The 25,040-nt window shown below is 49.1% G+C and overlaps 1 protein-coding gene across 2 annotated transcripts in view; it reads left to right on the forward strand.

Moving 5' to 3' along the window:
• Positions 1-25,040, forward strand: part of Stxbp1 (syntaxin binding protein 1) — a 63,599-nt gene that overhangs the window by 12,165 nt on the left and 26,394 nt on the right. For both annotated transcript variants that reach the window (XM_028884753.2, XM_028884752.2), the window contains exons 2-7: positions 14,612-14,661; positions 16,373-16,454; positions 18,198-18,274; positions 19,344-19,422; positions 20,446-20,549; positions 22,712-22,860. In XM_028884753.2, coding sequence (XP_028740586.1) covers positions 14,612-14,661; positions 16,373-16,454; positions 18,198-18,274; positions 19,344-19,422; positions 20,446-20,549; positions 22,712-22,860 — 541 coding nt within the window. The remainder of the gene's footprint in view (positions 1-14,611; positions 14,662-16,372; positions 16,455-18,197; positions 18,275-19,343; positions 19,423-20,445; positions 20,550-22,711; positions 22,861-25,040) is intronic.

The following is a 25,040-nucleotide window of genomic DNA, read 5'->3' on the forward strand; positions in this document are numbered from 1 at the left end:
GCAGCCAGAAGGCTTGGGAGTCAGCAGGGAGGCACGTCTGTCAGGCAGTCTGACTTTTTTGACTCACGGGCCCTTGTGCTTAATTCCTAGTGACCTTCAACCAGCTGCAGCTCTTTAGCTCGGACAAGCCTCCACTTCCCAGTGAGGAGGCTTTGTAGCTGGACACTTGAGGAGAGTTCTCCTCTTGGTGCTTCCCAAGCATTAGAATCAGTCTCTGTCTGTGCTGACCTCATTGCTCCTGGTTGCTTGGAGGAGGAAGTGTGGATGTTTCACAACGTGGGGAAGGACAGGGTTTGTACTGTGTGAACATGGCATCAGACTGAGGGATCCTGGCTCTGGGAGGATCTGAGAAACCCCCCGGCTGGACTCTGACCCAGAGTAGGGACTCAGATTGCTCTGCCTGTTGTGTGGATCAGCTTATCAGGCCTGTCCTTCTTTGTGACTGTGGGGACAGGCAGCACTATACTCATGTCCGGACTCCCAAGAGCCTGGAGGACTGCGGCAGTGGGGCAGAAAGGCAGCGTACACTGAGCTTAGATACAGCGTCTGTCGGATTTTCTAGCTGGTTCTGATCCAGTCCCACAGCCCCATGGTCTTCCCGTAATGGCAGGAGGAACGGAGCTGCTTCCGTCTGGTAGCTCAAAGAGAAGAGGAACAAGGAGCGACCAAGCCCTGGCAGTGTCTTCTGAGGGGACTTTTAGTCTTTAGAGTAGCCGAGGGCATCCAGAGACACACCCTCCCTTATCGGGAGAAAAGTGAATCATGGGAGCTGAGCAAGGGTCTGCTCTTTAAACGATAAGCCACGAGGGCAAACCCTGGTAACTACTCAGCGGCAACAGTGGCCACCAGACTGGAGTCCTGGGTGCTGTGGCCTGAGTACACCACGCACATGCACACAATGACAAGCCACAAATGTTTACAAAATGACTGCCTACAGACTCATCTCGTTCTGGCGTAAAGGCGGCCGTCTTGGCATTTTAAGATGAAGCAGTCATGCCTCCATGAGTTTCCCAGTTTTCTTTCCTTAGACATTCTTAGGGTGGGTTACCTGCAGGGAAAGCGTCTTCAGTGGCTTCATCAGAGCATCCTCTCTGTGGAACTTCAGCTGTTTGGCTGTTCCACATCACGGTACGCAGACTTCCTTTTCTTTCCAGTTACCGATCTGGCTTTTACTGGTTTTACTGGTTTTCTCAAAGTTTTCATTCTATTTTTTTTTCTTTGCTCAAGTTTTTGTTTCTGCTGTTAGAGTCTATCAAAGTTTCGAATATTTTTTTTTTATTACTCCCAAGTCTTGTTTCATGGATGCAGTAATTTTTAGGTCTTTCTCCTTACACACACACACACACACACACACACCCTGCCTAGTCTCAATTTACTCCATGTTTTTCTGTGTGTGTGTGTGTGGTAGTTTTGTTTGTTTTAGTGTCTGTTTTCTATGCAGGAAGTTTTCCTCAGATGTACAGCAAACTGTGTTGTTTCCTAATGATTAAGAGTAGGAGCTGGGTGGTGGTGGCACACGCCTTTAACCCCAGCACTAGGGAGGCAGAGGCAGGTGGATCTCAGTGAGTTCAAGGCCAGCCAGGCCCTACAAAGCAAGTTCCAGGACAGCCAGGACTGTTACACAGAGAAACCCTGTCTTGAAAAAATAAATAAATAGTGAGAGACACAGCAGTTGTGAGCTTTGAGCCTAAGGTAGCTGGGTTGGATGTGTTGTTGAGGGACCCCCAAAATCAATGTCTTTTCTTTTTTTTTAAACAAAGTTGTTTTTTTTTTTTTTTTTTTTTTTTTTTTTAAAAAAAAGGTTTACTTATTTATTATGTATACAGAGGAGGGCACCAGATCTCATTACAGATGGTTGTGAGCCACCATGTGGTTGCTGGGAACTGAACTCAGGACCTCTGGAAGAGCAGTAGGTGCTCTTAACCTCTGAGCCATCTCTCCAACCCTCAATGTCTTTTCTTAGACGCAAAGTCCCCAAGAAGTCTCCTTCTGCCTAAGAGACCACAATCTAGTTACAGGAATTCTGGGAACTAAACAGGTGAAGAAGGAAAGTGTAGGAAGGGGATTCTTCCTCCTCTTTTTAAATTTTTTTTTCTTTTGAGATGGGGTTTCTCTGTGTGGTCCTGGCTGTCCTGGAACTCTCTCTGTAGACCAGGCTGGCCTCGAACTCAAAGAGATCCTCCTGAGTGCTGGGACCAAAGGCGTGTGCCTCCATGTCTGAAGGGGATCTTGAGCTGTGTATGTGATTAATTTGTTCCTCCCTTCCTGACTTGAGGCCCACACTCACACCGTGTGTGTCTTGGGTCCCCAGGCCAAGGGGCAGCAGGCCTGCTCTGCCCTGCTGGAAGGTAGGTGACTGCCGGTCATGGACAGTGGTAAAAGTGCCTAGCATGTAACCGTTCCTCTCACTGTCTGCACACCGTGCCTGATGGATGACCCCACAGGTACCGAGTGCTGCCAGCAAAGTCAGCTAGTGTGAGAGATCACTTAGGAGGACTGCTTCCTGTGATGGGAAGAGGAAGTGGCCATCGGACAGATGCTGGGGTCCACCATACCCCATTGGACAGATGTCAGGGTCCACCAGATCCCATCAGACAGATATCGGGGTCCACCACACCCCATCAGACAGATGCTGGGGTCCACTGTACCCCATTGGACAGATGTCAGGGTCCACCAGATCCCATCAGACAGATGCTGGGGTCCACCGTACCCCAGCTCCCTAATAGCAAGTGCAGGCTCTTTGGCCACTATTTTTTTCTTTCTCTCTGATAAGCAGTCATAAATCTCAGCATTTTAGACTGATTCTGTGGGCAGCAAACAGGAGCTTGACTCCAGGTTAGAAACAAGTATTTGTGCCCAGTGTAGTGGCACATGTCTTTAATCCCAGCACTTGGGCAGCAGAGGCAGATGGAGCTCTGTGAGTTTGAGGTCAGCCTGATCTATATGGAGAGCTCCAGGACAGCCAGGGCTACATAGTGAGACTCTGTCTCAAAAATAAATAAATAAATGAAACCCCAAGTATTTGAGATAGCTGAAATCCAGGAATCTCGTAATGAACCAGCTTCCCAGACTCCAATGTACATCTTCAGCAAAGCGGTCTTGGGCATGGAGCCTTCATGCAGTTACACAGTGTGGAGGCTTCACCAGGCATGCTCGACCACCTTCTCACTGCTCAGGGACAACCCCCTCCACCCAGCCTTCACTGCATACATACGCCAGCAGAGTGCTCCAATCATGCTTAGGTACTTGGGGAAGCATATACAGTTCGTGTAGAGCCAGAGAGAACTGCCTCCTGTCATCTCAAGTAGAAAAGAACAATAAAATGTCTGCATAGGAACTTTGAAAAAATGTTGTCTGCGGGGAGCATGATTGTACACACCTTGAACCCCAGCATTTGGGGGCCAGTGGCAGGCAGATCTCTCTGAGTTCCAGGCCAGCCAAAACTACATATTGAGATCTTCAAAACACCAAGACAGTAGCAAGTTGTTTGGTCGTCTTCTCCCTGGTTTTTGGAGACAGGGTCTCACAAGGCCAAGCTGGCCTGGAGCTCTCCTTGTAGCCAAATTCTGTTCCCACCTCCCACCGAGCCCAGCGTCTGCAAGTGTTTTATGGGGAAGGAAGAAAGACAGCAAGGGCTGATGAGGACGGACAGTTCATTCTGGAAGAAGACACATGTAGGGAAAGCAATTTTAACTGTTCTCAGCGGTGAAGGTCATGAGCCTAGAGCACAAAGGAGAGGTGGGGTGACGGATGAGGTGGAACTGGCCAGGTGAGGGAACTGGACGACAGGAGACGACAGTAGGGGAGGGCACAGAGACGCGGAGACGGAGACGCAGGAGGCAGAAGGAGCCTGGCCGCAGAGTCACCTGGTCTGCGTACTCCTGGAAGCTGGCGTCCGTCCTTTCTCATGACTTGTCAGCCTCCTCTTCTTGGAGCCCCGCCTTTTTCCTGTGCGTCATCCTGAGCCCAAACCCAAATAGGATGTTTCTTTTTCCTGATACCTTTTTTCTTTTTTTAATAAGATACTTTTAGATTTGTTTATTTTATGTGTATGGGTGTTCTGCCTATATGTCTGTGCACCACATGTGTGCCTGGTGTGTCTGCAAAGGCCAGGAGAGGGGCTCAGATGCCCTGGAACTAAAGTTACATATACTGCAGGAATCAAACCTGGGTCCTCTGCAGGAGCAACACATGCTCTTGACCGCTGAGCCATGTTCCAGCCCCATTTTTCCTGGTATATTATTATAAGGGTTTGGGGAAAGGAAGTAGTCCTCCTGAAACTGGACATTTCTGTGTGCTTATTTCTGGTGGAGACTATTTCCTGCCTCGAGAGCTTCCCTGAGGCTCACCTCTCATGTCAGTGTAAATACCTATAGAAGTCTGTATTGAAGGTTCCAGAGGGGACTGTCAGTCCTTGATGAGATGGGCTAGGGCAGGGGTCTCAGCCTTGGTACTGTTGGTATTTGGGCCAAATTGTAGGTGTTTAGTAGCACCCCCTGGCCAAGGCATTCAAAAAAAAGTCTCTGTGGTCAAGTATTCCCTGGGGGTAAATTCACTCCCTGTCTCAAACCATTGGACTGCCTGGTCTGCTCTGGATTTTTGAGATCCCCGGAAGCACTCCATTCCATTCCCCTCTCTTCAGAGCGTACTTTCCCCCTATGTTGGTTTCTGGGAAATGAAACCGGGAACCATTAGATGCCACTTCTACTAATGTGTCTCTGGCCACATCTCAGGTCCCCATGAGTCACAGACTTACTGCCTGTCAGAGTATGCTAAAAGGACTTCAGTGGTTGGTAGAGAAATGCATTCAGACCGGAGACCAAACAGGGCATTAGTATATGAGTGCCCCTGCTGGTGGTGCAGGAGAGGGGCAGTGTCTTTTATTTAGCAAATATAAACTGCTTCTTGTGTGACTATTCTTTTTTTCCTGTGTGTGTGTGTGTGTGTGTGTGTGTGTGTGTGTGTGTGTTGCTAGGGATTGAACCCTGGGCCACTGACTTCCTTTAAATGTTGAGACTTGGAGTAATTTTTCCTGATGGGCCTCAGACTTGCAATCTTCCTGCCTCAGCCTAGGATTACAGGTGTGTCCACCCCCCAAGGCTTTCCTTGTTTCTTTGGTTCAAAGTATCAAATAAGGCTTTAAGAAAACCAGAATTACTTTGGGATCTTTGGCAGCAGTTAACTGCAGCTCACACAAGATTGAGCCTGTATGATAATGAGTACTCAGAGACGGGTAATGCCTGGGGGGCACTCACCAACCTAAGATAGAGCGCCTGCCTATGTGGCCTGGGCAGGCGTCTCCATGACAGGTAAGATGACTTGCTGATGTCCCACGCAACCTAAGTCAGAAGCTCATTTTTTAGTAAAAGGGGGACCTGTAGGACCCTGGCCTCCATTTTGGGTAACTGTTGCCTTGCTTGCTGACCTTGACCTGGATATCCTCCCTATGCTAATTCCCTGTCGGATACCACCCTCCTGAATGCTTAAGGGAAGTTCCTTGTCTGTGTATCCTGCATAATGGGCATTAACAGCTTAGATGCAAGATTGTAAAACATTGGTAGCGAACTTCTGCCCTCTGGGGTTCTCCCATTGTGCTGTAAGCCTGTATTTAAGACCTCATCCCTCCTTCAATAAACGGCATTCGGCATTAAAAAAAAAAATGGGAATTAGGTGTCTGTATGATAATATGCTGGACAGTTTGAAAATGGAACAATTAAATGAAAAGATAATTAATTAAAAAAAAAAAAAGAAAACCGGAATTGTTTGTTTCTGCTTTTTGCTAGTCTTGCCACCTGTGTGTATTTTTATACCATCACAGTCCTTTTATCCAAGGAACACTGTGTTTAGGTGACCTTAGGAAGAACGAGGTAACTATTTTACTCATTATTGTGTCTGTTATTATTTTTAGTGCTGATTATTGAAGCCAGAGCTATATCTGTGGTAAGGAACTGTGGCCTCTGAGGTCCCCAGGGCCATCCTCGGCATTGACTAGCCTGAGAGAACCTAACCTTTTGACCTTTTGGCTCTCAGTCTCATAAAATGGGAAAATACACGGAGGATGTCTCTCGAAAGAGAAAGTGAAATCATTGCTGTGACTTGGCCCAGCATCCACGGATCTCTGGTTAGGACTTGCTTCTCTGACAGCAGACGTTCTCTGTTGTTCACTCCTCAGGTCCTGGCAGGCAGCGCGTGTCATGGATGTGTAACCTTGGGCATCCAGGTCTTGTGCAGCATCTGGGTGTGCTCACCATTGTAGTCATCGACCCCGCTTTCAAACCCCCACCCCCCATTCTTCTCTCCAATTCCCTACCACCCCAGAATCAAACTTAAATGGGCTGGGCAGTGGCCGCTCAGCAGCTATGGAGAGGGGCATCGTGTTCTTGCTGTGACTGATGATTTGTGGTCTCTATTTTGGTCTTTCTACATCTGCAAAGTAGAGTTGAGATACAAATAGTGAATTAAAATCTTATATAAATGCTGTTTTATAAGGGTAAATAGGGGGACGTCGTCTGAAGACTGCCACAGTCCCATGTTAAGAAAAACCACTTTATTTCTCTCTTTTTTTCTTTCTTTTGAAGTGAGTTTAATACACTTTATTTTTAGACAGCCTACATGACACGTCTTTTCTTAAGAAAACAGTGTCTCCACCCCAGATAGATGACAGTCACAGTAAAGCTCAGGACACTTATCAGTGCTGTTGTCCTCAGTCCTAGTGTGTCTGGATGGTAAGCAGCAGCCAGTTACAGTGACAAGTGGTAGGTCCAGCGTAATCTCCAATTTGTTTTGTCACAACAAGGATATTACATAAGAGCTTTCCCAACATGGGTGTGTAACGTTCAGGCGTATAGTTGTATTCAATCTGGACACCGCAAAGACAAGGAGAAGAACCACCACAGACTGTCCGAGGCCTATCAGTGCACACAGATCTTCACTTATTTTATTTTTTAAGACAGAATCTCATTATGTAGACAAAGCTGGCTTGAAAACTCACAGAGATCCACCTGCCTCTGCTGGGATTAAAGGCATGCATCGCCATGCCCGTGGAGGGTTGTTTTTGTTTTTTGTTTTTGTTTTTGTTGTTGTTGTTATTCATTTACTTATTTATTATTATTTGTTTTTTGAGACAGGGTTTCTCTGTGTAGCCCTGGCTGTCCTGGAACTCACTCTGTAGACCAAACTGGTTTTTGTTTGTTTTGTTTTTAATTAGACGACTTGAAAAGAATTTTGTGATCTAATTTTGAAAAATAGTTGCTGGGTGTGGTGGTACACATCATTCAGGAGGCAGAGGCAGGTAGATATCTGTGAGTTCAAGGCCAGCCTGGTCTACAGAGTGAGTTCCAGGATAGCCAAAGCTACATATTGAGACCCTATCTCAAAAAAGAAAAAAAAAAGAAAAGAAAAATAGTGTATGTGTTGGTACAGTTTGGTGGGAGAGCATGGGTTTATCGTACAAAAGATCCTGTGTCTGTCTCCAGGGCAAAACAAGCCCTTACGTGAGTGCACAGAGACATTCTGAGGTGGCGACTGTTCTTACCCGAGCGTTGCTTGTCTCTACATCTGCACACCACCACGGTCCTCACTGCCTGTGTGTGGGGACTAAGGGAAGCGTTTCCCTGAACCGTCTGCTTTGCAGACTTGTTCTGTGGGACAGCCACTGTTTACCTGTATTATCCTTCAAGAATGAAGGCCCAGGGGAAGTCCTCTGAGGCCTCCGGTCAAGCTGCAGGCTTTAAACTGGGTCTTCTGAACACTGGGGCCGTGTGGGACTGGAGAACACCTGGGCGGAGCTACCTCCTTCAGCTCTGAGGCCCACGATAGTCACCATAGATCCACTCATCTGTGCCAGAAGGTTCTGTTTGGGCATTTTGCCAAATTGTCATATTAGATGTCAGAGACAGGAAGGCAATGAGGGTGCAGGACAGGAAGGGAGCTGTCAGGTTTGAAGGTGACCAGACCAGGGCAGAAGCCTGAGCAGCTCTTGGGACACTGAGCCTGTGCCATCCTCCCAGAGCCCCATGGCTGTCACTAGTCGGTCCTCTGTCCCTTCACTCCTCCATCTTTGATCTTAACTTGGCAACTTGACTCCAGCTTCCATGCCTGAAAAATGCTTCTCCCGGAGCCCCAGCCCTAGCTACACTCCAGTTCGTTAAAGTGTGTGCAGGTACATGTGCCATTAAAGAGTGTGCCCCTGTGTGTGTGCTCGCAGGTGTGCGTGGGTGCGCGTGGACATCAGAGGACAACGTTGGTGTTGCCCCTGTGGAGCTGATCATCTTTCTGAGATGGTCCCTGACCAGGACCTGGGGCTCACCCAAGCAAGGCTGACTGGTCAGCAAGCCCCAGGGATCCTCTGTCTTCCCGGCACGTGGGTTTCAAATACATGCCACCATGCCAGGCCTTGTGTGTGGATGCTGAGGTTCAAACTCAGGTCTTTGTGCTTGTGTGGCCTGAGGCGGATGGTGGAAATGACATTTGGTTGAGTACTTGACGAGCTCTAGATGACTTGTGGTCTCTCTCTGTATAGATCTGCAAAGTAGAGGCAATGAGATGGGATTATATGCTAGAAAATAGCCTGGGCCACTTGATTCTCCGTGCTAAAATGAGCTCTAATCCATGTTTCCTTTTTGGTATTGGATTAAAGAATGTAGGGCAGGGCTGGGATTGGCTGTTAATAATACCCAGGACAAATATATGCTCTGAGAATGTGGGGAGGAAGTAAGCTCTGGATGGTTATGTTTGCCTTTGGACACTTGTACTTGGTTTGACTTTTCTCATTATATCTCCACCTTCCCAGATCAGATGTCGGTAGAGCAGTGTTTTTCACTGTATTTAAATGAATTTTTGGTAGCAAAAGATATATTCAGCCTGAGTCATTTGTTAAGATAAAGCAGAGGGGCCGGACTGTGTGCAGCTCAGTGGCAGAGCACTTACCATCCCCTACTGCCGCCACATACCGACTGGGCCACAGGGAAGCCGCCTTTCTGCTGTAGTAGGGAGGGGATCCTGTCTGTGGGAGAGTCCTGCGGTCAGCTGACTCAGGACACCTGAGCTCAGGACACCTGCGCTTTCATGTGCCCCTGCACACTCCAGGAGTTCTCCCAACAGATGACTGCAGAGAAACGCACCGGAAGTCCTCTGAGCAGTGGTTCCAGAGCGCTGTTTTCTGTTCTGTTTTTTGTTGTTGTTGTTTTCCTAGTAGAAGCATGGAACAACATTGGAACACATCAGCAATTGAATTTCATAAAAGTAACATTTGCTCTACATTTTTCCAATAAGACTATGCTTATATATGTTTTTTTTTTTTTTTTTTTAAAGTTGTATGTAACAACGTTAAAGAAAGAAAGAGGCCATGAATTTTACTAGAACCATGAGGGGTATTTGACAAGGTTTGGAGGGAGGAAAGAAAAGAGAGAAATGATGTAATTATATTATAATCTCAAAAAGTAAAAAAAAAAAAAAATTGCCTGGCAATGGTGGTGCACGCCTTTAATCCTAGCACTTGGGAGGCAGAGGCAGGCGGATCTCTGTGAGTTTGAGGCCAGCCTGGTCTACAGAGTGAGTTCCAGGACAGCCAGGGCTACATAGAGAAACCCTGTCTTGAAAAACTAAAATAAATAAATGAATGAATAAATTAAAAAGTTAAAAAGCCCAAGAGACTCCCGAGAGCTCAGTCTTTCCCAGGCAGAAAGTAGAGCTAAGGCACAGAGAGAGTAATAACTTCAGGGTCACAAACCAACAACAAAACCAGCTGTGTTTGCATTTGGAGCATGGACATGCCACCCTTCAATGAAGCAGGCGGAATTCCATGTCCTAGGTGGGGCTTTGTGATTTCATTTACTAAAATAAATGAATACATAAGTTGGGGGGCAGCTGCAGGGCTGGAGAGGTGGCTGAGTGGCCTGACCTGAATTCCATCCCTAGGACCCCGTACAGATGGAAGGAAAGCCAGGCATAGCAGTGCCCCTATCATCTCAGCACTCAGGAGGCTGAGGCAGGAGCATTGCAACTTTGAGGTCAACCTGCACTACATGGTGAGAGTCTCACAAAATAAAAATCTACCCAGGCTTCCTGGTTTCCTTTAAAATTGTGGTCACAAACCTCAAATTAGCTATTAGAACTGTCCAGAAATGCTAAAATGTAGGAATTCACTTCCCTGATCTCTGGGGAGATGCATGGTTTCTTCTTTTTTCAAATCTTCCTTTCACTCCCACTTTTCGCTGGCCCACCCCCACCCCGTGACTTCACTCCAGCACTCCTCATAGCCTCAGCTCCATCGGCTCCTCCCCAGAAGGGAGGCAGCCTCCCTATAGTCCTCTCTGTTGGATCTTCTTTGATTTTTGCCAACACCGAATGTTCCGATCGCTCACATCTTTCAGAACAAACCAACCCTCCTCTGCTTTCTCACTCTGTCCCGTTAGTTTATTTGTTCTCTGCTGCCTTTTAGCAAGTCTCCCAGGCTGTCTGTCCACTGTCCTCTCCATGTGCTCGGGCCCATTCTTGTCTCGCTGGAAGCCAAGCTCATGTCTCCGGAGTTGGGGATTTTATTCAGGCTTACCCCGTATTTCTCTCTGTAGTTTTTTTTTTTTTTTTTTTTTTTTTTGTGTGTGTGTGTGTGTGTGTGCGTGCATGCGTGCATGTGTATGGACAGACCATGTGCATGCAGACAGCGCCCCAATGTAGAGGAATGGTCTCAGCAGCAGTTACAAACTGGGAAATGGTGTAGAAATCGGAGGGTCCTGGAAAGACGGCTCGGCAGTGAGGAGCACTTGCTGCTCCCAACACTTACAAAGGGCAGCTCACAACCTCCAGGAACTCCAGCTCCAGCAGATCCAGTGCCTTCTTCTGGCCACCTCAGGCCCCTGCATTCACATGGCACATACACACACACATATATGCACAACATACACAAATAAAAATAAGAAAACCAATTAAAAAAAACCTACAGAGAGAAATAGGGGGTAAGCCTGAATAAAATCCCCAACTCCAGAGACATGAGCGAGACAAGAATGGGCCCGAGCACATGGAGAGGACAGTGGACAGACAGCCTTGGGAGACTTGATAAAAGGCAGCAGAGAACAAATAAACTAAAGGGACAGAGTGAGAAAGCAAAGGAGAGTTGCTTTGTTCTGAAAGATGTGAGCAATCGGAACATTCGGTAGTCGTTATCTTCGACTACCTACCCAATACCTCCCCTTTAGATGTCTCTCATCTACCTTACCACCCCCCTGCCCCCCCGACCAAGACAGGGTCTCTCTACATAGCTCTGGCTGTTCCTGGAACTCACTATGTAGACCAGGCTATCCTTGAACTCACAGAGAGCCTTCTACCTCAACCTCCCTTTTTAAAATTTTATCACAGTATGTGTATGGGTGTTGCCTACTTACATCATGTGCATCATGTGTGTGCCTGGTACCCAAGGAGGCCAGAAGAGGGTGTTTGATTCTCTGGAATTGGAACTGTAGCTGATTGTAAGTCAAATGTGGGTACTGGGAATTGAACTCAGGTCCTCCAGAAAAGCAGCTAGTGCTCTTAACCACTGAGCTATTTCCCCAGCCCTACATTTCACTCTTGAAAAAGGCAAAATGAAACTTCTGGTATTCTACTGACCACATCTTCTCTCTTTATACCCCTCCAATCACCTCTGCCTCGGTCTCTTTGTTCCCGTCTCAAGTACTGGGGTTTTGGTATGTATTGTGTGTCACATCTATCCGCCCCTCGCCTCTCCATCCGCAGCACAGCAGGTTACCTCCCTACCGTCTGTGGTTCCACAGTACCCGTCAAGTAAAACCATACCCTCGGTCAAGGACCGCAGTGTGGTCCGCCACCGCCGACCTCAGCCTCTCAGCCCCACACAATGTCAAATGTCTCTTCTTTGTCGAGTGCTCCTTTCTTCTCGCTCTGGTGGCCGCCTCCTAGTCAGGCCCAGTGTCCTCTCGATGGCCTCGCTCTGCCCTGTTTGTGCTGTGTCCTGGCTCCTCATCTACTCTTTTCAGGGCACTTGGGAGAAGTTCTGGGCGCTGCTCCCATCGTGACCTGAGAGCGCACAGCAGCTGGCGCTGGCGGGAGCTTGGTTTCTCCTCCAGTGCGGCACAGTGGCGGGGACGCTGGATCCCCAGCCAGCACTTGCTGGGTGAGCGGGTGAAGGCGTGAACATTTGTTTTCCCGTCATTATTTCCAGTGGTGCACAGTGGTCTATTACAGGAACAGAGCCTAATTTACTCCATCACTGGACACCATGGTGTCCGGTTTTTCACCATTCCACAATAAGAGTAAATTGTCTGCTGGAAATATTTTTGAGTAAGGTGTGGACCATTATCATTTAAAATACTAGGAAGCTGGCTGAAGACGTAGCTCAGTGGTAGAGCACTGGCCTAGCATGAATGGAGCCCTAAGTTCAATCCCCCCAAAATCACCACAAACAAATAAGTCCCAGGAAGTAGAAGTATTTCATCCATGTTAATTTTTCTGTTTGCTTTTTGTTTTTCGAGGCAGAGTTTCTCTGTGTAAACCTGGCTGTCCCGGAACTAGCTCTGTAGAGCAGTCTGGCCTAGAACTCACAGAGATCCACCTGACTCTGTTTCCCAAATGCTGGGATTAAAGGCGTGATCTCAGCTATCTGGAGTTACATAAAGAAAGCTAGTAGAAAACAAACTGTTAACTAAATGCATTTCAAGTTGGCAAGGTTACAAATGATTTTTCTTTTTTTCCCTTTGTGATACTGGGGATTGAACCCAGGACCTTGTGCTTGCCAGGTGAGCACACCTCCACTAAGCTTTTCTGTTTGTTTTTGTTTGTTTTTTTTTGAGATAGGGTTTCTCTGTGTAGCAGCTCTGCCTGTCCTGGATCTTGCTCTGTAGACCAGGCTGGCCTCCAACTCACAGAGATCCACCTGCCTCTGCCTCCCGAGTGCTGGGATTAAAGGCATGCCTGGCTCCTCCACTGAACTTTGGAAACAGTTTCCCAAGTATTACCCAGGCTGGCTTTGAACTTGCCATCTTTCTACTTCAGCCTCCTGAAACAAGTATTAGGTGCTTGTTGTAAAGTATACAAGCAATATTTAGTATTTTACAATATGATTTCTCTGTGTTTTTCAAGTTTACCTCAGTGATTTCGGTTCTTGCACTGTTTTATTTTGTGATGGTAGGGCTCAAACCCAGGGCCTAGTATACACTGGGCAAGCTTTCCACCATCAAGCTACATCCCCAGCCCTTGGTTTTTTGAGGCAAGCTGGTCTTGAACTCATAACCCAGCTTGGCTACATACTTCAGCATCTTCCTGTTCTTACCTCCCAGCTGATAAGGTTCCGGCGTGTCCCACCCACTACAACAGGTTATTTTTGTTTTTAATCATCAGAAGGAAAGTTCCTGAAAACAGAGAGCACTTTACAACTAGTTGGATTACAGAAGATGATCAGGGCAGATTCTGTGTCCTAGAAAGAAGGACTTGAATGCTTGAAACGCTTGCTGATGTCTGTCGCAAGCCTTCTAGGCATTCCAGGATAGTGTGTGGCCCAGGCTTTCAGAGCAGCCAAAGTCCTGTTTCCTACAAGGCCTCCGTGGCCGTCCAGACACGTGTGAGGCTCCGTGGCCGTTCTGTTTGGCTGTGGTGCTGTGGAGACTGGCCTGTCGACATGGTGACGGGTGAGAGCATGGCACAGAGGAGCTTGCAGTGTGGAAGACCTCAACCCCTGCTGATTGGAGAGTTTGAAGGGGACTCGGGGGCCTGGGACCTGGTCAGAGCCTTTTATTTACTTAGAGCAGTGTCTCTCATGTCTGATGTCCCCAGGAGGACTCAGGTCACAGTTGTCTACATGGGAAGGCTGTGAGGTCATTGCCGTCCTTCTCATGCTCTTCTGAGCATTTTCCAGATGTCTGTCGCCTGATTCCAGACAGATTGGCTTCAGAAGCAGAAGGGACAGACAGCTGTCCTCTGTAAAGCCAGACATTAAGGAGAGCCATGAAGATAAAAAAACCCCACATTTTCCCTAAGGTTTTCTACTGAGGAAAATACAGTTACTGTTCGTTCACTAGGATTTAGTCATTAACATACAGGTTTATTACTATTTTAAGTGAACCGGTTAAGATTTTTTCCAGTTTGCTTTTGTTTGTTTTTGGAACAACATCTCCCTATATTGTCCAGGCTGACATTCTACTAGGCTGTGTCCCAGACTGGCCTCAAATTCAGAATGCCCCCACCTCAGCCCCCACACACTGGGGTTACAGTGTGTGCACATGCCTAGCTCAGTCTGCTCGTAATGCCAGCAGATATTACCCACATGGGTAATGTCGGGGTCTCTGGTTTGGAAAACATGAAGACCTGAGGTCAGAACGTCTGAGTCCGTGAGTTACAGAGACAGGAGAAGAATTGCCTCTGGTGGGTGATGCGGCTCTGTGCACAGACTGAGCCGCGTGACCGAGAGAGCAAGGCCTAGGGAAGACGCTCTAGTCCAATAGGCAGGTGTGGGAGTCTTTGAAATTACAGCTAACGTTCTCCCTTCCTCCCTTCCTCCCTCCCTCCCTCCCTCCCTCCCTCCCTCCCTCCCTCCCTCCCTCCCTCCCCCCTTTCCTTCCTCCCTCCCTCTCCCCTTGTCTCTTTCTCCCCCTCCCTTCTTTAGAGATCATGCATGACGTGATCAAGAAAGTGAAGAAGAAGGGGGAGTGGAAGGTGAGTCCAGAGCAGCTGGTGACCCTAAGGGTGGCTGCTTTGGGGGAGCCCAGGAGTGCGGAAAGGGATAAAGCACATGCCGTGCCGGGGTGAGGGCCGGAGTTCACGCCCCCACACTCCACACCCATACATGCAAGCTGGGCAGCGTGCAGACATGCTTGTAACCGCAGCATGCGGGAGGTAGAGGCTGGATCTGCCGGGAGCTGGTCGACTATTCTAATCAGCAGAATCGGTGAGTTCTGAGTTCAGCAAGGGAGCTTGCCTCAGTAAATACAGTGGAGAGCTATTGAAGAGGACACCCAAGCATGTGCACTCCCCCACCCCCCCATGAGCACATGCTTGCAAACACTCCCTCACCTACACACAGAGGGTGGAGTTGGCGTTGGAGTGAGAGCTTTCCCCCAGGGCCGAGTATGGCTTCGTGTGTGATCTCTGTTCAGAGGCCCTTCCTGGACATGCAACCAGTAAGCCGGCTCAGCAGGTACAGTGGTGTCACACTGGTCAGGAGCTGGCGGGACTTAACTTCCTCACATGCTGGTGAAGGGTCTACACTGTCCATTTGGAACCTCAAGTTTCCCTGGAGTCAAGGGGGAGCTAATTGACAAAGGAGGCCTTCGGAGCCCAGTTCTGACCCTGTGGGGTTCTGTTTTGGGGCCCACAGTTCTAACGGGAGGCCATCTGGGGGAGCTCTTGGGCATGTCTCTCTCTCACCCTTTCCACCAGGCAAGGCTCGAGACACGGGAATTTCCTCCTCAGATGAGGCTCAGGGGCTGCTGTGTGACAGGCGGCACATGCTTTCTCCCCACCCACCCCCTTTCTTTTTTCTTTATTCTTTACTGGTTTTTTTTTTTTTTTTTTTTTTTTTTTTTTTGGTTTTTCGAGACAGGGTTTCTCTGTGTAGCTTTGCGCCTTTCCTGGAACTCACTTTGTAGCCCAGGCTGGCCTCGAACTCACAGAGATCCGCCTCTTTATTGGTTTTTTGAGACAGGGTTTCTCTGTGTATCTCTGACTGTTGTAGAACTGGCTTTGTAGCCCAGGCTGGCCTCAGACTCACTGAGATCCTCCTGCCTCTGCCTCCCAAGTGCTGGATTAAAGGCGTGCGCCACCACCGCCCGGCTCAGCAGCAGCTTTCTGATGAGGACGGCAGCCATGCTGCTTGCTCAGCTCATGGTGTCTTCCTGCTTTATAGCATGAAGGAAAAGAAGAGGCCTTGTTCTCACTCTTGGCTCTTTCTCTCTTCTGTGGGTGAAAGGACTCAGGAGAGATGAGGAGAACACTCAGGGGTGGACAGAGATGTGTGCTGGTGAGGGAGGGCCTGACGGTGGCTGCACTGAGCTCCGTGAACCACCATACCTGTGGTCACTGGCTGGTCTCCCATGAGCGCAAGTTGCCACCTGAAATGCCACAGTCCTGACTGCCTCTGAGAGTTGGCGTCATCCATGACTCGCTCCTCCTCCTTTTGTTGGACTTTGTGTACGTGCTTATGAGTATTTCAAGTTTCTGAAGTCAAGTCAGTGAGAGAAGACACTGTTGTCTGGACGCCGAGGCTGGGATGTAAGAGCAAGGGTGTACCCCAGCGCACCTCCAGGCGTGGGGAACAGCTTCTCCCAGGGTTCTACTTCCCACCTACTCCATTGGAAGCCTCGTGCAGGAAGCCGGTGAGAGAAGGAGGCGGGAGCTGCCCAGCCCTGAGCCGCTCTCTTCCCTCCAGGTGCTGGTGGTGGACCAGTTAAGCATGAGGATGCTGTCCTCCTGCTGCAAGATGACGGACATCATGACCGAGGGAATCACAAGTGAGCACAGCACTCTCCGCCTTCCCTTGCAGCATGCGGTACCCTCCCTATTCATTACTGTCCTGTGACTTTAGATGCTTCCAGCAACCTGTGTGGTAAGACCGTAAGCCCCTGTGGTGCCTGAAGCTCCCCGATCCTGAGTGGAGCCCTCACGGAACGCTGGGTGCTCCTTACACGTGTGTTAAAGGAGCGCCAAATGGAAGGGACAGGTGGGGAAAAGACCGGGCTGGAGAGATGGCTCAGTGGTTAGGAGTGTATACTGCTCTTTCAGAGGATCCAGGTTCCGTTCTCAGCACCCACATTAGGTGGCTCACCAGGGAATCTAGTGCCCTCTGCTGGCCTTTATGGGCACTGCACTCTTGTGCACAAACCTACACACAGACACACACTTAGATATATAATTTTATTTTTTATTTATTTATTTATTTATTTATTTATTTATTTATTTATTTATTTATTTATTTTGTTTTTCGAGACAGGGTTTCTCTGTGTAGCTTTGCGCCTTTCCTGGAACTCACTTGGTAGCCCAGGCTGGCCTCGAACTCACAGGGATCCGCCTGGCTCTGCCTCCCGAGTGCTGGGATTAAAGGCGTGCGCCACCAACGCCCGGCTATAATTTTAAACTAAACATTTTAAAAGCAAGGTGGCACTCTACCAATAGGAAAAAAAAAAACCCAAAATATTTAATGAAGGAAGAGACCCAAATAGCTCATACATAGGTGCGAAGTACTCACTTTCATACTGATGAGGGACGTGAGATACCTGGGTGCTCCAGATTAGGGTTGGTAAGATCAGTGCGCGCGCACACATATACACACACACACACACACACACTTGCTCAATCAATAAAAACAAGTATAAAGTAATTAGGAAAAAGAAGAGGAGACTGGGTAGTTGGATGCGGTGGCACATGCTTGTAATCTCAACACTCAAGAATCAAGATTACCACAAATTCAAGAATAGCCTGGGCTATATGTAGTGAGGTTTGGGCCCAGCCTGGGCTATGAGTGAGATGCTTTGTCAAGAAAAGGGAGAGAGAAAAGGGTAGAGTGGCGAAATGAACTGTACAGTAGTTACACTGTGGCCCACCTCACGGCAGCGGCGGGGGCGGCGGGCAGCCTCTTACTGCTCACCCGGTCACACCACTGACTGATCCACAGCAGCCGAAAGAGAAAGCTGAAGAGGTGGCTCACATCTGTAGTCTCAGCAGGCAGAGGCAGGATCTCCGCATTCCAGGCCAGCCTGGGCTACATTGCCTGCCCCGTGTCTATAAAGAAAATGAGTAACCCAAAGCCCCTGGCTGTGCTTCGTCCTGGGGCTGTTGGAAGAAATGCGGGCACAGGGAAGATGTATTTGCGGTGCCTCATTGGGGGTGCACAGGAAAGCAGCAGCTTGGTGTGCAGAGCTGGAGGGTGAACCGTGGGCCACGCGTGTGCTTGGCAAGTGCGGCTCCAGCTCAAAATAGTTGTTGACAGACAAACATCATTTAGACGAGAAGGGCCGGAGTCTGCCCTCGGCAAGAGTGCAGCCTTTCTCAGAAGAGGTCAGAGAACCTTAGCTGGGTGGGGAGGGCCGCCCATGGTAAGATTTCAGAGTTTCTGACATTTCGGGTGAAGTGAGGCAGTGGGCTTCATCTCCAGGGAACGCGGTGCTTAAGGAAGGGCTCTCTGTAGACTGTCATCTGTGCTGGCCTGAGGGCCTGGCCAGATTGCTCCTGGTTTCCTTACTCACTGTCTTGTCTAGTTGTGGAGGACATCAACAAGCGCAGAGAGCCGCTCCCCAGCTTGGAGGCCGTGTACCTCATCACCCCGTCCGAGAAGGTAAATCCCCCATGTTTCCAGCTCAGACTGAGACTTTGGCTTAGGCTGTGTGGCACAGAGCGCCTGACGTTTCTAGGTTAAGCATGCACTTAACACGCTGCGGTTCAAGCATTCGGTCAGAGGTGGGCAGGGTGTGGCCTCGGGCAGAGAGGAGTGTGTTAAGCCTTAGGAGACGCAACAGCAGTACCGAGTGGGAAGCCCGGGCTGGCACCCGAACCCCGCCACCAGCACCTGGCTCCCTCATGCTCCAGGTTCTTCAGCTCCAGGCTTTGGGGTTTTATGTTCTCAGGGTTTATTTCTTCAGTATCCAGCTAGTGCTCAAATTTGTCCGCCTTGGTTCAGATCTAATCCATACGAGGACCATATCCCTCCTTTTGGCTGATGGTTTTGGTTGGGTGTTTTTGTTTGTTTGTTTGGTTTTTTGTTTTGTTTACTGTCAGCTTGACACAAGGAACTTCAGCTGAGAGAACGCCCCCACCAGATGGCCTGTAGGCCAGTCGCAGGGCATTTTCGTGATTAATGAGTGCTGTGAGAGGCCAGCCCAGAGTGGGTGGTGCTGCTCCTAGGCCCAGGTGGTCCTGGGTAATGTGTGTTTTCAAAAGCAGGCTGGACAAGAGACTGAGGCAGCCATGTGCCCGCCCTGACTTCCTTCCCTCAGGGATGCACTGTGATCTGGAAGTGAAAGCTGCAACCAAGCCTTTCCTTCCCAAGTTGCTTTTGGTCGTGGTGTTTTAGCACGGCAAAGGAACCCTAAGAGTTGGGCTCTTTATATTTAAAAAATTCCCCTAGTTTTCACTTTCAGAAACGGGCTTTTGGTAAGTTTCTGTAGCTAAACTGCCAGAACATCAACATGAATCTTCCGGAGGGTTCTGAACAGTTTTGTGGTCTGTTCTCAGTGGCACTGACACTGTCATTCTGGAATAGTCCTACCTTTAAGTGCGTAGAGCCTGGTTATGACAGACAAGTGTGGGGTCACAGGTCAGCAACCTTGCTGTAATGCAGGGAGCCTGAACCAGATTGGCCAGTCAGGTTCTAAAACTGAGTGGAATGCCTTTTGTTCCGTTCGCAGTCTGTCCACTCTCTCATCAGTGACTTTAAGGACCCACCAACTGCTAAGTACCGGGCCGCCCATGTGTTCTTCACAGACTGTGAGTACCTTGTGAGCTGCTCTCGCTGGCGCGGGTTAGCATCACGTCAGGGCAGCAGCAGAAGTGTGTTGTACTATAGTTATCCGGTCTTCTCCCTTGAGAAAATGAGCGATGTGAGACACGCACACGCACACACACAACACACACACACAGACACACACACACACACCACACACACACACACACACACACACACCACACACACACACACACACAGACACACACACACACGCACACACAACACACACCACACACACACACTCACACGCACACTACCAAAAGGCAGTTTTTCTGATGAGCCCACCACACACCTAGGGGACAAAGGGCTTCCTGCTGAGAAGTTTACCTTGGCACTTCATTAAACAGCCCTGCTGATGTCTCTCTAGCCTGGGGGCCGTTTGCATCGGGTCTTCAGACCATGACAGTTCCAACCAGTTGCCCCAGGGTTGGTTTTCTGACTTGGTGCAGGTTTGTGTATGGGTCAGCTGTTAGGAGCCGAGTAGCCAGAGGATAAAGTGGCAGAGTTCCCCAGATCCTGCCCCTCGGGAGAACCCCACAGGCCACCCTGAGAATACAGCAAGGGAGATGACAGGAGAATCAGGGAGACGGTCCTGGGGCTTTCAGTCAGCGAGATCCCCCTGCACCACACCGTCCCTCTGGTCTGGAGGGCATCATTCCCACCAGGGCCATGGCTGGTGCTCTCTGTGCCCGTGTCTTCTCCTCATAAGCACGCCAGCCGTGGGCCTTCCTCATCCCTCGCCCTTTCTTGATGGCTTCTGTTCCCCTGCCCTTGGGATCGGCACCCAGATTTTGTTAGCTCTCGTATCTGTCTGTTGTTTGCTGTGTCCGGCCCCGCAGGTAGTTTCCGTTTCTTCTCTACCTCAAGGTGCTGGGATCTTGAGGATGGGATGAGCTTCCTGGGTGCCTCTTTGAAAGTCTGAGTAAAGTGAAGGGCGCAGTGACGTCTCGGCTGTTGGCTGAGCAGCAGATGGACGGAAACCCTGTCTTTTGTCATCCTTACAGCATGTCCAGACGCCCTGTTTAACGAGCTGGTGAAATCCCGAGCAGCCAAAGTCATCAAGACGCTGACGGAGATCAACATTGCATTTCTGCCCTATGAGTCCCAGGTACCGTCTGTTCCCTCGTTACCCATCTGTCGGGAGGGGAGGGTCACATTCTGGTCACCGAGGGATGGTCTGTTCCCTCGTTACCCCATCCGTCAGGAGGGGAGGGTCACATTCTGATCACCGAGGGATGGTCTGTGCAGTGTTTATTTAAGGGAAGTGGTCTGCCATGCATCGGTCCAGCACCGGAGCTCAGTCACCTGATGCCGCCTCTTTATTGGTCACTGTGCCCCTTGTGTGTGTCACCATGGATCACTGCTCGCCCCTATTCACTGACTGCTTGAATAACCCAAAGTAGCCGATCCCAAAAGAGGGAAGAAGAGGAGGGGAGAGAGCAGGCCCCCATCTGCTGCAAAGGAGTCTGTTTTTATTGGCATTAACCCCAGCTTGTCATGTGCTGAGAGAACAGATGGTCACCTCCGTCATCAGCTGTTAGCACTTCACTCCCCAAAGGTCCCCACAGCAAAGTCCTCCCCGTGGGGGTGGGGAAGCAAAGCTTTTAGGTCCACAGAGGTAAAGCTAACTGGGAGAATCTGTACAATTTATTTGAGTATTGTTAGGACTTGTCCAAAGGTTCTCTCCTGGCAAAAGGAATCAGAAGCCACAGAATTTGTATTCATTCTGTAGTGATGAGAAATGTCTACTGGATCTTTATGGATCAGCTGCTAAAACTGTAGAGTAGCCTATTGTTAGGTACAGGGGCCAGGGGTGCCACTCAGGGCACAGTGTTTGCATAGAGTGCATGAAGCCTTGAGCTGGATTTTTATAAACTGAGTGTGATGGAACAGGTCTGTGTTCCTAGCACTCGGGAGGTAGATGGAGGCAGAAGGATCTGGAATTCAAGGTTATCCTGAATTATATAACAAGTTTGAGGTGAGCCAGGGCTACATGAGACCCTGTGTGTGTGTGTGTGTGTGTGTGTGTGTGTGTGTGTGTGTGTGTGTGTGTGAGAGAGAGAGAGAGAGAGAGAGAGAGAGAGAGAGAGAGAGAGAGAGAGAGAGAGAGAGCGAGAGCGCACACAGGCGCACACAGGAAGAGTCGGAGCTGGCTCTTTGCCTGTTTCCTGCTGGAGAGCTGTATATATTCACTTCCTTCCCTTCGAACCCCACCATCACGGAATTAAACAGAATCCAGCTTTAGCACACACAGCATATTATATTTCAGAAAACATGAGAAATAGTAAGTTTTAAAAATCACTTTTTGCCAGGTATAGTGGCCCATACCTTTAATCCCAGAACGCAGGAGGCAGAGTCAGGCGGATCTTTTGAGTTTGAGGCCCCCCTAGTCTATAGAGTGAGTTTCAGGACAGCCAGGACTGTATAGAGAGACCCTACCTCAAAGTAAATAAATAAAATCACTTTTTAAGGTAAACAGTCTTCATCCCTGTAATCTTAGCATGTGGGATTCTGAGGTAGGAGAAGTACCTCAAATCCAAGACCAGCCAGAACTAAGTAGTGAGTTCCAGGTCAGCCTGAACTACAGAGGAAGGCTCAGTCTCAATAATCGTGGTGATGATGATAGGTAGTTTACACAAGTGAGAACTTGAGAGAATCCTGATAGCTGGTACACGCCATCTTAAAGAGAATTCTAACTTCCACAGCCCTTCACCAAAAGGGGTGGGAGGAGGCAGTACTTAGAGCAGTTTGCTGAAGACAGGCTATTATTAAACCTATAAAAAGCTCCCTTATTTGCCCACAGTTGTGGTACAATCTCTAGCTCATCCTTTGTTTGTTAGAAGCAAACTCAAACTGGCCTATGAACCCTTGCACTGACCTTCCCCGACATTGCTCATCGGCGCCCCAGGTGCACACACCCTGAGATCCTTGGCTTCCCCCTTCCCTCACGGAAGTCTTCTGCTGGCTAGAAACACCCCAGCTCCTTGAAACCCTTCCCAGAGAGCCTCCTCCATGAGTCCAGACAGCCTCCCCTTCGAGCTGTCCAGGGCACTCTGCCTGCTTTGTCCTTAGCTATTTATCAAGTCCTCGACCTCATACAGTTTACTTTTCGTTGTGTCTACTGTCCGTTATGTGTCAGACTCCCTGGGAGCAGGGATGTTTTGGTCACTAATAGTGGGGTGCCTAGCACTGGGATAAACAAAAGCAGGTGCAGGGTGCTCCCCCAGTTCACCGCTAGGACTTAGAGCCCCTGCGTGGATTCACTCCTAGGTGTATTCCCTGGACTCTGCTGACTCTTTCCAAAGCTTCTACAGCCCTCACAAGGCTCAGATGAAGAATCCAATCCTGGAGCGCCTGGCAGAGCAGATTGCAACCCTGTGTGCCACCCTAAAGGAGTACCCAGCCGTGCGGTATCGGGGGTAAGGCAGCATGCTGACTGGGCAAATACCTGAGTTCAATCCCTGGGCCCAGGAAAGCTGGAAGGAGAAACCAAGCCCACAAAGTCGTCTTCAGACGCGCACAGTGTGCCATGTTTACACGCCCTCATACACATATCACAAAATGATAAGAAACTTCTTTCAATTATTTTATCTTTTAGCACATCTAGAAAAGAACATATGTATATTTAGTTATTGAATAATCAGAATATAAACCCCTATGCCACTGCAATCATTTCCTAGTTTTTAATCTCTTTGAAATGTTTTCAAACCAACATCATCTTTGCAGAGGCTTAGTGAAGTGGAATACGAAGTCAGGCATGGTCGGGCACATCCGTAACTTTAACACTCGGGTGACTGAGGCAGAAAGATCAGGAGTTCAAGGTTGCTTTCATCTACACAGCAAGTTTGAGCCCAGCCTGGGCTACATAAGACCCTGATTCAAAATTGAGAGGGAGGGGGAAGGAGGGAGGGAAGGGCAGTGAATAATTCTCTAAAGGTCACAGTCTTTGGGGATATAGATATATCCATGTATATGCACATGTATACATACATAAGTTTTGTTTTGAGACAGGGTTTCTCTACAAAGCCCTGACTGTCTTAGAACTCACTATGTAGACCAGGCTGTTCTCAGACTTGGAGATGCACCTGCCTCTGCCTCCCAATGCTGGGATTAAAGGTGTGCACTGCCACTGCCCAGCCAGTCTTTGCATCTTTAAGAAAGATTTAGTACTGGGTGTGGTGTGCACATCTTTAATTCCAGTACTTGGGAAGCAGAGGCAGGTGGATTCCTGAGTTTGATGCCAGCCTGGTCTACAGAGTGAGTTTCAGGATAGTTAGGGATACACAGAGAAACTCTGTCTCGAAAAACCAAAATATAGTGGGCTAGGAACTAAACTTGGGTCCTCTGGAGGAGAAGTATATGTTCCTAACCTCTGAGCCATCTCTATAGTCCCCAGTCCTTGGGTTTTTTGAAGTTATTGACATTTGCTGTGTGCTGAGTGCTGGGGACTTAAAGCTGAAGACTCACTTCCACCCTCAGATGCTCAGAGGATGTGGAGGCCAAGTAATGATGGATGCCGGGATGTGTGAAGGAAGTGCTCGCCAAGGCCCTGGGAAGCCAGTGCCTTCAGGCAGCAGGCCAACGTGCTGGGGGCATCCAGAGTGGGCAGAGGCCCCTGCAGCCTAGGACAGGGTAGGGCTGTAGAGTGTGTATGTGGCAGGTCTCAGGAGTGGCTTCAGATTGCAGTAGATGGGTAAGAAAGGGTGAGGGCATTTGCGTCGGCACTTGGCTCTTGCTGCTGGTGTAAGCAAAGACTTCGGGGAAGCAGAGGGTGAGTGGAGTCTGGCATGGTAGCCATGTAGGGCAGGTTTAACTTCGTGAGACCTCCTGAGGGCTTGGGACGGGAGCAAATCAGAGATTGTGGAGAAGATGAACCCAGCAGGAGTCAGGCCAGGAGAAGCAGAAGGGGGCAGTGTGGTGATATTGTGTCCCCCAATATATTGTGCACCCTAATAAACTTATCTGGGGTCACAGGACAGAACAGCCACTAGACAGACATAGAGGCCAGAAAATGGTGGCACACATGCCTTTAATCCTATCACTTGGGAGACAGAGATCCAGGATCTCTGTGAGTTCAAAGTCACACTGGAAACAGCCAGGCATGGTGACTCACGCCTTTAATCCCAGGAAGTGATGGCAGAAAGCAGAAGGGTATTTAAGTTTTCATAAACCAGGAACTATAGCTGGTTAAGCTTTCAGGCTTTTGAGCAGCAGTTCAGCTGAGATCCATTCGGATAAGGACTCAGGCTTCCAGTCTGAGGAAACAGGATCAGCTGAGAAATTGGCAAGGTGAGGTGGCTGTGGCTTGTTCTGCTTCTCTGATCTTTCAGCATTGACTCCAGTACCTGGCTCCAGGTTTGTTTTTATTAATAAGACCTTCTAAGATTGGTGCTGCAGGGCAGTGAAGCCAGGTCACCAAATGCAGAGCAGAAGGCCTGGGCTTGAGTGATGACAGCTGTGGGCAGAAAGGATGGACCGTGGTCTCAGGAGCAAGGGCTCTGTGCAGCTGGGGCCCAGCAGGTACAGGCAGTGGCCGCCAGTGCATGGCCCTGAGCTGAGCGGTTCTGAGGGTCGTGTGCTGAGCCTGCCCTTATTTCCC

The sequence above is a fragment of the Peromyscus leucopus genome, chromosome 4 (genome assembly GCF_004664715.2).
Source record: "Peromyscus leucopus breed LL Stock chromosome 4, UCI_PerLeu_2.1, whole genome shotgun sequence".
In the NCBI taxonomy this organism is placed as follows: domain Eukaryota; kingdom Metazoa; phylum Chordata; class Mammalia; order Rodentia; family Cricetidae; genus Peromyscus; species Peromyscus leucopus.